Raw genomic sequence first — 15,511 nt, 5'->3', positions numbered from 1 at the left:
GGTTTTTAAAGACTGCTTACTTCATTGTGTATACGACTGTAGGTGAATGAAAAGATATAACTCTGGAGAGGGCAACATACAATACAGCGTTGTACACGCTGCACACAGCGATTCACATCCGCGACAAATATGAATCTTCTTAGATGGTGCTGTCTCGTCCACCCATTCTCTCGAAGCACACACACTGCCTGGTCATGTGCCCACTCGCAAGAGCAATTAACAGAGACTCGCCCACCAACTGTAAGACCATGGAATACCCCTCGCAAACTGCTGTACACGCCGCATACAACGATTCACATCTGCGACAAACTGTTTTACACATTGCATTCAGCGATTCACAGCCGCAACATGATTTTTCTTAGATGGTCCTGTCGCGTCCACCCTCACACTCGAAGCATACACACTGCCTGGTCATGTGCCCGGTCGCAAGAGCAACTGACAGAGACCCGGCCACCGAGTCTAAGACCATGGGAAACCCCTCAGAAACTGTTTTACACGCTGCATACAACGATTCATATCCGCGACAAACATGCCTCTTCTTAGATAGTCCTACCACGTCGTGTGGTGCCTCTGTGTGAACCGGTCAGGCACAGAGAAGTTCAGTTGCTGAGAGAGCGTCTCGACTGTTGCAGGGCCTGCATTGGTGAAGCAGGTGAGATGAAACAGAGGCACAGGTAGCGAGTTGGGTGTGTACAAAGTGCAGGAGCATCTAAGAAGACGCATGTTTGTCGTGGAAGCGAATTGCTATATGCAGCATGTAAAACAGTGTGCTATGGTGCACACGGTCATGCGCCGTAACCGAAAACTCGGTTTTTAAAGACTGCTTACTTCATTGTGTTTTAACCTCAGTTGTAAAGGAATGTTTTAAGGATCCCATGGGATACCCCTCGCAAACCGTTTTACACACTGCATATGGCGATTCACCTCCGCGAGAAACATGCCTCTATGAACAGTCAGCGTGGGTCGGAGCTGCATGTTGCCTCTACGACAGACGAATATAAATGACGCCATTTTTTCTGTGTCGTCGCGTCTGAGTTGGTTGGCGTGGCTCTGCGAGTTGTCTTCATATCCAATGGTCTTGGAGTTGGTGGGCGTGGCTCCTTCCTGCGTGCGCCATAGGTGTCTCACTTGTTGGCGGCTTAGGGAATCCACGCCCCTTCCGGCGTGCTTTCCATGGTTGTCTTGCCTTAGTGAATTATATATATAGAAGATGGTAGGACACAACCACAAGTTTGGTTATCTAGCGATCCTTCCCTACTAGTAAACTCATGGTTCATAATTGATTTTTCACTAGAAGGAAGCAGTTTTGAATTTGAATTGGGATGTCAAACTCAGATCTTGGTGGGCCACAGCAGCTGCATGCTACTTTCTTAACTTATATTGATTGACTTACTTCTTAAGATTCCCCCTTATCAAGCGGGTCATTTTTGCTAAATCGCTTGTAATTCGACCTCTCCAAATTAGAATCATTGCTGTTATTGAACTATCTGGAGTATAAACACATGTTTGGTCTCTTTGTAAAGGTAACATTCTCTAGTTTCACCCTTAGTAGTCAGAATCACTGTAGGTGTGACTGATCAAAAGTTATGCACATTAGAACTCACAAAAAAAACAAATTTTTTTGTTCTCGCCTAAGTTTTTTTATGAAAATAAAGGAAAATAAAGCTGCAGTAGGTAGGTGGGGACAGAAACACACTATGTACCAACAGAATAACTTGTTGACTACTCACATTTCAAATTTGAAAAGAATACCTGTAAAAATGACATTTTTTACACCAATTTTTATGTGGGCATGCCCAGGTGCTTTTTACAGGGACCATTATCCACATTTTGGAACGTATGGAAAAAGTGTAATAACTTTTGAATGCTTCAACCCACATATATCAATGAGGGCTCTACTGAAAGCTTACACCTAAAGGAATCTATATCTACACACAGTGTCACTCTATTAGTTATAAAAATAATAAAAACAATAAAAAATACACATTTCTATGTAAAAATAGTCAATACAAGTCTTATGGGCCAAAAATATATTTATATTTTTATTTTTTACTTTTTTTTTTAATAAAATGCACACAAACTATATACATTTCTTTTACAAACTGTTACAACACAGCTCAGCATTTTTCCATGTGCCACTTGATGGCAGCAATCACTAGCAAGCAGAAAGCACAAGGGCGTGGCACATGTCGCTCTCTGCCATTAGACCTCTCCTGGGCCGATTGATTACTTTCACGCCACGTACATGCATCTATTATTTAATCGAGAGTGTATTTAAGAGTGTATCAAAATGCTCAGCTGCTCATTGGCTGTAAGTTTTGAGTGTCAGTCACAGTGTCCAATCAAACTGGTAGATTCTACCAAGTTTTGGAGTTGTACGTCATCGTTCAGCTGTCTGTGACACTCGTTGGCTATACGAGGTGCCAGTCAACCCCAGACCCGTCGTAATTGGCCAACTTAGGTGTCGATCAGAAGCTAACACTTCCGTGTTACATGCGGTAGCATGGTTATCGCCGACAGAAACAAATTACGTCTGATATGATCAATAGAAATGAAAAAAAATTACGTAGCTAGTCTCAAGTTATGAAACGTTTTCTGGAGTTTTTGTCCCTTTGAGAATATATCGTGTGTTTTGAACCTAATCGTTTTACTGGATTATATTCGCTGGAGCCTTACGGACAGAATGGGATCAATACTGCTCAGGAAATATTGATGTTTGACTTGCAGGGGGTCTTCAAAGGTAGGGAAAGTCAACTCTTAAAAGTATGTACTTCTCTGTAAAAAAGGCTTTAGTGTCAGTGCTGTGGTTGTTGTGTGTCAAAATGGTTTATATCATCGGTAAGACGAGACTTTGAAGTTTCATTTGATGGGTAGTATGTCGAGATGCATGGCAGATGGGCATGCACACATTACTGTAATGTTTTTAAAACGCTGTTATGTCCCGGGACCGGTACGTGTGCGCGTTAAGGAAAACCAACAACTGTTTCTTTTTTCTTTAATAAGCATTCAAACAATATTGAGACGCAAAGCGAGCTGACAAAATACTAGTTTGCATTTCTGTATCCATTGTATAATGTGTGTATCAATAAAATATTTTAAAAGAAAAAAGTGAATATCAGAAAAATATGGATTGCTTCTAGTCCAGCAAACATGATGGTACTCTTTAAAAAAAAAAAAAAAGAAAATCAACAGCTTTGGAAAAGTCTGAAGTATCAATTTAACAGCACTGGAAGCCTTAGAATTGAACAATGTAAATTCATTAACACCAATAACTGGCTTATAATTAAGAAATTAATTAGGGAAAAAAATGGTGGCCATCTGGGAACCAAATCCAGATTTTGTAATTCTGATGATAAAATTTTTTAGGCTCTTTTTCACAGAGACACTGATTAAGAAAGGTTTACTTTTACCAACCTTTGCATTCTCCTGATTAAAAAAAATATGATGTATACATAAATCAGAACTTGAATTACCTGGTTTCAAATGTTTCTGTAAAATGTAATATCAGGAATCAGCAGAAACTAACAAATTTAAAATTGTGCTAATGTACCTCTTTTTGATGTAATGAAAGGGATAACCAAACTGGTGTTAAACTAGCAAGTCCCAATTTTATGCATTACCAGGGAAAAGCTAACAGGTGCCCAGGAAAGGGTCTTCTTCACCCCTCAGCTAAGTGATGCTGGAGCTGGTCCTCATGACAAAGAAAATGGAAGGGAGCAGTAAAACTTGAGGTAAACAGTAAGAAAAAGAAAAAAGAAAATCAGGAGGAAAAGCAAGAAATCTGTAAACATCAGGAACATTACAAAACTGGCATCTAGCAGTCTAGAGATTAGGGAAAAGTTGATGTCTCTTCTTTCTCAGATCTGTCCAACATACATATTGATTTCTACAGCATCATCAACTACAGTGGAGCATTTGTAAGCATTTGCTTATGGAGCATGAATGCAAGTCACACAGTAAGCGTAACTCCAAAAAAGAAATAATGTTAAAGCAAATACAGAAGGCAACAAGTGCCAGCAGAATAATAAAATAACTAAATAAAGAACTTGGCAAATGCTGCCATCTGAGAAATCTCACAGATTGCGTCTTGTCTGGTGTCTAGTTTTCTTAACCTATGCTGCCAAAAAAAAGAGAGAGTGGAACAACGGAGGTTTAAGGAGAGCATGATTTGATATTGTTGGGTTTCTCTTGTTCCACCTTGAACAACTCAGAATTTAGCTTTTGACATCATAAAGATGGGACGTTTTGCTAGGAGGGACACTATTTGAAATTTTAAAAATATTTAAAAGACATTTTCAAAGAAATTTAAATAAGGGACACATTTTTTTCTCCAAAGCATGAAGGATGTTGAGCTCATTTTCATGTCTTTTTTCTCTGGACTTTTTCTAGCATTGTTATGTCCTTTTCGTAGCCTGGAGACCAAAGCAGCACACAGCACTCCAGATGAGGCCACGCCAGAGTTGTACTCCACTCATCATGTTATAAAAACCTCACATTCTGTTCTTAATGGCTTCTGAACATTGTCTGGAAGTTGATAGTGTAGAGTCCACTATGACTCCTAAATCCATCTCATAAGGTGCACTCTCGATTTTCAGACCTTTTTTTACTTCCTACGTGTAATACTTTATATTTACTGACATTAAACAAACAGCATCTGACACAAAATCTTCCCAAGCTTACAGGCTGTCCAAGACCCTCTGTAATGATTTAACGGATTCCACCCGTCTTGGTATCAGATGCAGTGGAAAAAAAATAGCAGTGGCCCTAGCACTGACCCCTGTGGAATACCACTCTTAACATCAGCCAGTTCTGATAAGGATCCTCACACCCTCACCCTCTGCTTTCTGCATCTAAGACAATTCTGTACCCATTTGAACTCCCTGAGCTCCAACTTCTTTTAGTTTGAAGACCAACATCTCATGTAGCACCTTATCCAACGCTTTCTAAAGTCCAGTTAAATAATATCATATGCTCCACTTTGATCATATCCTTTTGTTGCTTCCTCATAGAATTCCAGCATGTTAGTAAAATTTGATCTCCCTCTTCTGAACCCATGCCAGCTGTTCAGAAAAAACTCCTGTACTTGCCATGTGCTGCTCAATCTTATCTTTAATTCCTTCCATTAATTTTCATGTGATGCACGTTAAGCTTACTGGTCTATACTTGCTTGAATTTACCAAGTCACCCTTTTTATATAATGGGATAATATTTGCCATTTTCCAGTCCTTTGAAATTTCCCCAGTGGGCAACGACTTCTAAAAATATGTGTCAAGGATTTATGTATGTACTTGCTAACCTCCTTAAGAACTTAAGTAAATATTATCTGGTCCTGAAGATTTGTTTGATTTCAGCCTATTTAATCTGTGTGGTACTTCTCCCTCGACAATTTCCACATCCTTCAGTACCTCCTTAGTAATCCCATATACTGCTGGGAGGTTCTCAGAAAAATGCTTATTAGATGCTCTAAGTTTTTAATTCCCCTTTACTATTCCTGATGCACTTCACCTCCTCCTTAACTGTTCAATTACTACTAAAATATTGAAAGAATTTCTTTGGGTTGTCTTTCGCCTTATCTGCTACAATCCTCTCCAGCTGTCTTTTAGCCTCCTTAATATCCTTCTTAATGGTTGCCCTCATGTTCCCATATACCTATAATATTCCTCATACAGTCGTTTTTTCCTTTCCAGCTTCCTTTTTTTTAACTCTATTACTGAGGAGTTTTTTTTTTAATTTTCTATGAATTCTAGATTTAGGTATGTACTTGTCCTGTATTACACGCAAAAACTTTTCTACTGCTACATGACTGTCTCCACACTCAAAAGCTTATTCCTGCTTATCTTCCTTAGACTTAGCATTTGCTCAAAATTTACCCTACCAAAGTAAAATATTAACAGTTTTAGTCTTTGCATCCACACTCTTACAAAACACTGGGAACTGTAATATACTGTTTGTAATTATGTAACTCAAAGCATTGCTACTACATTTTGCTTTAAATTTGGAATGGTTGAAAAAACTATACCTGCTTTCCAAGCAGTTATTCAGAAGACGTCACATTAAGAATACTGAAAATTACAACCTGCTTCATGCAGAGAAACTCTTAGCAAACAGACCAATTATTAAAATACTTTTAAATAACTAAACAATGATTTATCCTCTACTACCTTTCACAAGGTCACAATGTAACACACATATAGTAATATTTTTGGACAAAGCTAGATAAAATATACATAAAGCTAAAATATTCTAAAAATGAAGAGAACAGATTAAACAAACAAAAAATGTATTAACTGCACACATTTAGTGTTACATAGCAAACATCACAACATCATCCAGTTCAGCATGTCTGTGCTTATCACATGTCACACAAGTTTCAGTGCTCATCCACGGGTAATTCAACTCTAAGCCATAGGATAGTGCTGTATCTAACTGCCTCTCCTCTTTCACTCTTTGCAGACTGGAAGACCTCTATCATCACTTCCGGTTACCAACCTCCTGGACCCATCCCTTCCACTCGCTCGGCTTCATAACTGGCTCTACTGCCACCTGGAAGCAGTTGGTTGAAGACTCATGTCTGAGAAGTTGCTCTGCATAACTACATTCCAACTGTTCAGGTTTTGTTTTAACATCAATTATACGGGGTCACCTTTGGTGCCCCCTTTTTATGATTTTTCTTGTTGTCTTATTCCTACGCACTAATTGTGGAACAAAGGAAAACACCCAATACTCCAAACAAAATAAATGTCATAAAAACGAGTAGGAATACTTTAGTTTTTATTTTCTTGGTATTTATAATTTTTTACTATTATTCTTTAATAACCTTTACTGGATAGCACATTTCAACAATCCACTATCTAATGACATTTCCATTGATCCAACAGCATAAATGTTTCATTCCAATAAGGAAAAAATAAATACCCACTAAAGTGTGTTTTACTTAGAAGAATACAAGTATTACTATATTAATAGTTTTCAACAGCCTTCAGCAATGAATAGTGAAAAGAATATTTACAGTACAATTCTCCTAACCAAAAAAGCTGGAGGCAAATATAAATTTACAAAGGAAATGCCTTTTACAAATTATATTAACATTTTTAAATAAACTATCAGTAAAATGTATAAATATTTAAATATTATATATATATATATATATATATATATATATATATATATATACACACACACATACATTCAGTTTCCAAGTTACAGTGTTGGCTGTAATGTATAAATCAGCCTTGAATTGCACTCACTCTTAATATTGCTTTAAAATCTCCAATCAATACATTGGATTATTTCTTTGTAGAGAGCTGAATTTCACATGTTAATCATCCATTTAAATCATTAAATTTTCAGTTTTCAGTAAAATCCCATTTACTTTGTGTTTAACCTGCTTGATGTTTGTTAAAAAATTTATTTTACAGTAGCAATATTTTAATTTTCTTAGCTTTGGGGAAATAAAATGGCCTTCCTATATGCATCCATCTGTTAGAACAGATCCAGGAAGTCTGTGGGATGGGGCATTCTTCAATTCAAAGTATATATTCTGTTTTAATATATTCCCTTTCTGCTCAAGTGAATTTTCTGAAAATAGCTGATATAAAAATTTTTTTTAGCCAAAATACACATATTTGGTGTATATGACTGAATACATGTCAAGTAGACAGTAACTTGAGATTTTTGTTATTAACTTTTTGATATTGTTTGATATTGTCCAGTGTTGTTCACCATAGATATCTGTTGCACCAGAAATTACTTCCCATTCTCCATGAAAACATGAGATTATCATTTTTTCTTGGTTATCATTACAAACAACAAAAGTAACAGATACACAAACATAATTTCTGGATGAAGTATTCCTACAAAACAATGGATATTATAGGTGTTTTAGATTAGTATGTCCCTTTAATGTTTACAGGATGATGAAGATGTGGGAAAAGCTTGTGCTGATTCACTGTAAGAGAGTTTCTGGCCTAGGGTCAAATTGGAGATCTGAAGTTAATTACTGATTTAACCTGGGGTATGTTCTACTACACAGTACAACTATCCAATAAAAACAATGCAGTTACCGAAAGTGTGAATGAGGAAGCTGAGTCTGTGTCATGGTTTAGGCCGAATATTGATGTTTTGTAGCTAGAGAAGCCATACTGTGTACTGCTGTCAGGGTCACATCCGACAATTCTAGGGGCATGGTCTCCAGTGTCATGACCTTGATTTATTCAGCAGATGGCATAAAGGTCAGCCTTTTGCTCTGAGCTTTATCCTATTGGTGGATAAAATCCCTATTTTCATTTTTACTTATTGTGCGTTATTGATTTTGTCTTGTCTGGTTTTTGACTTATTTGACCTTGATTTTTGTCTCTCGTCTGGATTTTGGTTGCTTCGGTTTATTTCTATTTTCCTTTGTTTTTCTTTTTGCCCGCTTCTCCTGGTTTACTCACAAAATTAGATATCTGTCTGCCTGCAAAGTCAGGAGAGTCTGGTTTACTACCAAACGCATTAGGGAACTTTGCAACTCATTTCCACTCAAAGATTTTCTTAAACTGATTGATTAATGTTATTCACAGGCAGTAAATGAACAAAATGCACATCAGATCTTATCTGTAAATTTTATGCTTGGCTTTAGGTATAGTGGGTGTATAATTGGGTGTAGTGGTAGCAATCCCCTTATAAAAAACATTGCTTGATTACCAATAGGCAGAAAGGTACTACTGTATGTTATTTGCACCACAATCTGGTAGTATAAGGGTGGGGTTCCTCTATAACATTCAGTTGAGGAAATGGCAATTAATTGCCAAGAGTACAAATGGAAGGAGGAAGAAGGTTTGATGACACAAAGAACAGTTTAGGAGGAATGTTTTAAATAATGAAAGAGTCATTGGTAGCTGCAAGTAGGCCCAGTTCTTCTCAGAACGGTTTGCCACAATCTGCAAAGTGCTGTTTTTTAAAAAATATATTACATACAGTTAATTTTGTTCTTATTTTTGCATTTAGAATACTAACTGCATGACACTGATCATTACTTTATTGAAAATACAAACCCATTCCTAGTTGTGAGATCAGCAAGAATAAAATTAAAAAAAAAAAAAGAACTAGGAAAAATTGCAGTTGTGTGAGAGAAAAAAAAGTCACCCAGACTATTCATTTCCATTTAATTTTATTCCAACGAGAGCTGGAAAAAAATATTTAACATAATTTACATGATAGGACCTCTTAAATAGAATTAGTATGTTTTTTTTTATTTCACTTTTGGAATTTGATGCATTTATTTTTACATCATTGCAACATCATTTTGTTTGCTAATGTCAGCAGATATCATTGTTTTGCATGCAGATTTTATGAGGTGCCACCATGTTGTTTCTGGTAACACATGGTCCTGATCACACGTAGGTTTGCGTTAAAAGATGGTGGCACTCTAGCAAATGCATTCATTGTTTATATAGCCTTTTCATAAAAGAAATTCTTGTGCTTTTTTGGTGCAGACTTAAGGTTTGATTTTGACTTTTGATTAGTGTTTCAGTACTTTAGGTTCTCCCTTGTTTAAGATCTCTGCTTGTTTTAAGACTTAAGAATAATACTTGGCCTATATATCTTAATGAAGATTTTCTCTACTTTGCTCAGTTATAGTAAGTAAGAGAAAAAACTGGGCTCTTCTGAACACCATTCTTTCACACATTCTTAAAACAATGACTTAATTATTATTCAGGGTTAAGAGATTTGTGTGCCAGGCATAGATTTGACAGACACCAGGAGACCTTCTGAAACAAACAATCTTACTTTCCAGTGACTTGCTAATCACTAGCTTTTTGGGTCATTTCTTATGTGATTGTTTCCATGGAGTGTCTGTGAGGCTCCAGAGATCATAATGTCTTACCAGAAAATGAATTGTTTGTGGTTTGCAATTTGTATATGCTCCATTTATGTTTAGTTTCCGTTTCATGCAGAATACTTTGTACCTCTCCGCTAATGCCAACTCTACTGTGTTGTTTACCAAATGTTACTGTTAATCTATTTGTAGATGTAGACTTTACACTTTTACTGTTTGTGGGTGTTGTGATTTATTAATAAAATTACTTCTCTTGGATTACATTGTAATGCTTCTTGAGTGTTGTATAAAATGACTTACAATTATGTCCTTTGGAAACATACTAAATAATAGATCGATTGACTAATTGATACTGAATGATTCTGCTAATACTTTACAATGTTTTCATTATGTATTTGTTAAATCACTGGGAGTTCTTTTCTTCTTTATTTCAATTGGAAATTGGTAGTTGGGCAACTTTGTTGTTTATTGTTAAAGTGTGGCATATGGCTTATTAAGAGGAACTTCCAAAGGAAAAATCACTTAAACCAGCTTCTGTTACATGTTAAAACAATTCCACAGATGTGATACGTGCTAGAACCATGCTGACCTCTATTTGGTTCGGAGTCATCTTAAAAATACTGGTGATTACATACAAGACCGAAAATACAGTATCTTAGAATGCCTACATGTAGTGCTTAAAGTATTAACAGCTGCAAATAAGAAGATCTCATAAAATAAAATTTCTGGTTAACTTCAAAAGGACTATCATATCACCCAGATGATGCATTTCATCCCACTTCTTGCAAATCAAAAAATAGTAGAAGCTGTGGAATAAGAACTCTACAATATACACTTTTTATTAGTTAAAAAAGAAGAACTATCTATAGAAAACATACATATTCATGGTCACTTGACTGCCATCACTGTTATGTTTGAGATGATGATGTGACTACCACATACTGCATTTCATTCCACAATCCTATAAAAAGTAATGAAGGGGCATTACTTTTAATTATGAAGACATTTTCCATTTCTTTTTATTAAATGTGTGTTATAATGCTGTATTATAGTCAAATGCTTAGTCTGAACAACACTTTAAACTGACAATGCTTGATGATTAACAACTGCAATTAAGATGGAAATTCTAAACAATAATGTTGATTTAGGCGATAAAAAGTGCAGTCTGTTTGTGACTTGGAAGTAAAAGGAAAAACATTCTCCTCTGTATACAATCACAGCTTCTATTTAATACTGATACCTTTAAAGATAAGCAAATTACTCAACATATAATGAATACTGAGTGTTAGGTGATGGCTACATGATTTTCAGTTAACCTATTCTAGGCATTTTGCTTCAGGATGTAGCCCTATTCCTTTGTTTTGAAAGTGAAATTATGTGTATGGAAGGCCAATGCAGGAAAACCCTTTACATCAGTGTTGCTGAAGATTTATCCACTAATGACTTTTTAATGCTTCACAGCAGTATTTCACCAGGAAACATTTACTTTCTGAAACTGAAATCTGTGTTCGTCTACTTTTAGTTCAGCTTTGTAAACAATAAGGTTATACTTGATTGAATCTACAGCTTTTTTTAATATGTCATTTAGAAAAAGTTACTTTTTGTTCCTAATAAATATTTTTTGACTTGCGTTATTTTTCTAATCAAAACACAATATGAAGTTGAAATAAGGTTCTGAACAGAATATTCTGATTGTCATATTTTATATATATATATATATATATATATATATATATATATACATATATATATATATATACACACATACATATACAGTATATACATATACAGTACATACATATACAGTACACATACACCCACACATATGCACATACATGCTCCCCACCAGCCACTTAATTAGGTACACCCGTTCGCCTGCTTCTTAATGCAACTATCTAATCAGCCAATCACACAGCAGTAACTCGATGCATTTAGGCATATAGACATTGTCAAGATGACCTGCTGAAGTTCAAACAAAGCATCAGAATGGGGGAAAAAAAGAGATTCAAGTGACTTTGAATGTGGCATGGTTGTGACACCTGGCAGGCTGGTCTGAACATTTCAGAAACTGTTAATCTACTGGGTATTCCATGCACAGCCCTCTCTTTGGTGTACAGAGAATGGCCCAAAAAAAGGGAAAATCTCCAGTGAGCAGCAGTTGTCTGGGAGAAAATGCTTTGTTGATGCAAGAGGTTCAAAGAGAATAGCCTTACTGGCTTCAGCTGATAGAAAGGCAACTTAAATAACCACCCATTACAAGGTATACAGAGCATCTCTGAAAACACAACATGTCAAACCTCGAAGTAGATGGTCTACAACAGCAGGAACCCACACCAGGTGTCACTCCTATCAGCTAAGAACAGGCAACTGAGACTACAAATTTGCAAGAGCTCACCAAAATTGAACAACAGAGGAAGCAAAAACATTCCCTGGTCTGATGAGTCTTGATTTCGGCTGCAATGTTTGGATGCTAGGGTCAGATTTTGGTGTCAACGACATGAAAGTATGGACCCATCCTGCGTTGTATCAACGGTTCAGGCTGGTGGTGGTGGTGGTGTAATAATATGGGCGATACTTGGCCCCATAGTACCAATCTTTTAAATGACACAGACTACACAAGTATTGTTGCTGACTATGTCCATCCCTTTATGACCGGAGTGTACCCATCTTCTGATGGCTACTTCCAGCAGAATAACTCAACGTGTCACAAAGCTCAAATCATCTCCAACTGATTACTTGAAGATGACAATGAGTTCACTGCACTGTACAGATCTCAATCTTACAGATCAGCTTTGGGATGTGGTAGAATGGGAGATTCGCATCATGGATGTGCATCTGACAAATCTGTGTGATGCTGTCATGTTGATATGGACCAAAACCCATGTGGAAAGTTTCCTGCACATTGTTGAATCTATGCAATAAAGAAATATGGCAGTTCTGAAGACAAAAAAGGGTCCATACCCAGTACTAGCAAGGTGCACCTATTATATATACCACATATTTGACCATATTTAACCCAATGCACTAATGATGACAGTAGCTGAAGATTTTTTTAACGCTTCCATAGACTACAAAGATTTATGATAAATGAAGCAAATAAATTCAATTATTTTTACTTTTTCAGCTTTTAGTCATAGTAACACTGTAACCAAACCATTTTATGTATTCCAATAGTTAAAACTAACAAGGAGTGAATATAGTAGCAGCATGACAACAAATGGTAAAATACACATGAGTGATCATTATCAAGAAACTGCTACTGCTACCAACAAAAACAGTTCAAAGGACAATATGCAAACAATATGAAACAATCAAGAAACTGATCAGTTACAAATTAACAGAACAAAGCCCTTATGGAATAAAGCTCCTGAGGGAATTTGAGACATAATGCAGCGTAGGTGCTGCCCACTTGATGCTTGAGAGATTAACAGATACGTAATCCTCCTCTAGCACAGAATGTCCACCCCATTTACGAAAAGTAGCTCTGTGTATTGTCCTCTTTTTTCAGTGATATTAGCATTTACATTCTCTACACAACAAATATAATTTTCAAAGTGTTAACAACATTAAGAACTTGCAAAAGAAATTATTTTTGTGTACAATTTATTTTTATGAAAATGTATTATTCAGTGAGTAATGTGTTAGTTTCACCCTTATTTCAGGATACAGACTTGTGGTAACTCTTCAAACAAACTTTATTTTAAATAGAAAAGACTGTATAGTGAACAGAAATCAAAAAAAAATATTTTGTTAAGAATTTTGGGTCCCTACTTAAGCAGTCTCAAAAATAAATTCTGGTGTTGTCACATAAGAAGTGTTTACCTGATTAATGCACACTTACTTGTTGTTGTTCCTTTCACAAATATTCAACGTATGTAAACAAAATATATTTTTAAAATTGTAATTAGGGTATGCCGATAGTTGTTACATTAAGCTAGCAGTCATACAGGGGATAGAGTTTAAATATTTTTGTTTGGTAAGTAAATGTTAGCACATTTTTACACTACAAACTCGGGTCTCAGTCCTGCAGTTCATAGCTGCATTAGTAATAAATATATCATAGCAGCAAGCATTACTGATAGGGTTCAGAAACTATGTTGGTCAAACTGAACAAATTTCAGCTATACCTTCCCAATAACAAAAAAAAAAAAATCTTCCTGTGCCTTACCTGTTGTACAATGGTGGTCAGTTCCAAACACAACTGGATCACATTGTTCCTTGTTACAGAGTAATCTGTTACAGCAGCAAAAGGTGATCTGAAAAGAGAAAAAAAAAAAAACACCTAGTGTTAAATTTTCAGAAATGATTTACTTAATTTTACAGCAGAAACTGACTAAATAGTTGTTGTCTAAATCTGACAGTGTGCAGTTACTTGCATGAGAAATTATATATGCATATATTGCTTTAATTCAAATGATTATTATCTATAAGCACACCACAAAAATTCAGATATTGTCATCCTTAATCTGCTTAGCTACAGTTTTCAACCAGACAAAGGAAAATCTCAAAGCATAAAATCATGAATTGTAGAAAATAATAGCAACGAAATTCAATAAAAGCTGGTTTAAAATATATACACAATAACTCTCTGCACACTCAGCATCCTTACAATTAAAACATGTACAGAGATTTTTTTACCTTATTTTTTAATGTTGCACTTGGTTAAACTTGTTATGTGGTCTCTATGGTAACAAATATCTAGCACTTCAGCTTCCAGAATGATTTTTCCCCAGAAGAAATTATTGTGCATTTAAAAGAGCAATTCTTTTAACAGGTAATCCTCATTTTAGGACATTTCCTAATCTGATTAGAAGGAGTTAAAATTGACATGTATTTGTAATTAGAATTGAATAAAAATACTTTGAGATATGTGCACTGTGCATTATACATTAAAAAAACATACCCAAAGAACATGTACACAAACTTGGGACTGAATGCCAATTTATGAAGTGACAGATGGTGTGTTTTGTTGACAATGTCGCACTGTCGTCTTTAAATCAGAGCTAAGTAAACATTCTCTACATTAATATTGCATTGCATCTATAAAACAGAAGATGTCAAAATGACACAGAAAAATAACAAGTTTTACGATATTTGATTTTTTTTAATCACTACTATCTAGAAAACAAAGGAAAAACATATATATATTGACCATTTTTCTTAAAAATAAAAAATACTTTTTTTGAACCTACTGTGCTATTGGCATCCTACCTATAAATTGTACATAGCGGTATTACTCAGAGGTACTAAGAACTGAATGCAACTCTGAAGAACTCATCTCATGTTTTCGGAGATGTCATCTAATATTTTGTAAAATTTCACAAGAAATGGTGGCATCATGCACCGTTCATAACTATACAGTCCAGGGATCAAATTCCAGACCCAGACACTGCTTGTATGAAGCTGGCATATTCTGCTAAATTCCATGTAAGTTACAACCACCCAAAACACTCCAGTTTTATATCCACATCCCAGAAGCATGCCATTTAGGCTGAGTGGCATCTCTAAACTGGCCTGATGTGAGTTCGTGGGAGCTGACCAATTAGAGTATCAGTGAGGTCAGGGCACTGTGATCTTCAATTGCAGGACATTTTTGCTTTTTATTGCATCGGTTGTTCTTCATTAAGGACTATTCAAAAATACCAATTTTGAGATTTATGCAACATAATTTGAAACCAAATGAAAACCAAT

The 15,511-nt window shown here is 35.7% G+C and overlaps 1 protein-coding gene across 10 annotated transcripts in view; it reads right to left on the bottom strand.

Moving 5' to 3' along the window:
- Positions 1–15,511, bottom strand: part of cnksr2a (connector enhancer of kinase suppressor of Ras 2a) — a 763,738-nt gene that overhangs the window by 466,830 nt on the left and 281,397 nt on the right. For all 10 annotated transcript variants that reach the window (XM_039745560.1, XM_039745565.1, XM_039745561.1 and 7 more), the window contains one exon: positions 13,989–14,076. In XM_039745560.1, the coding sequence (XP_039601494.1) occupies positions 13,989–14,076 (88 nt within the window). The remainder of the gene's footprint in view (positions 1–13,988; positions 14,077–15,511) is intronic.

Source organism: Polypterus senegalus, chromosome 2 (assembly GCF_016835505.1).
Source record: "Polypterus senegalus isolate Bchr_013 chromosome 2, ASM1683550v1, whole genome shotgun sequence".
NCBI lineage: Eukaryota > Metazoa > Chordata > Cladistia > Polypteriformes > Polypteridae > Polypterus > Polypterus senegalus.
The sequence above is the reverse complement of the archived record's forward strand: the minus strand, read 5'-3'. Positions and strand labels throughout refer to the sequence as shown.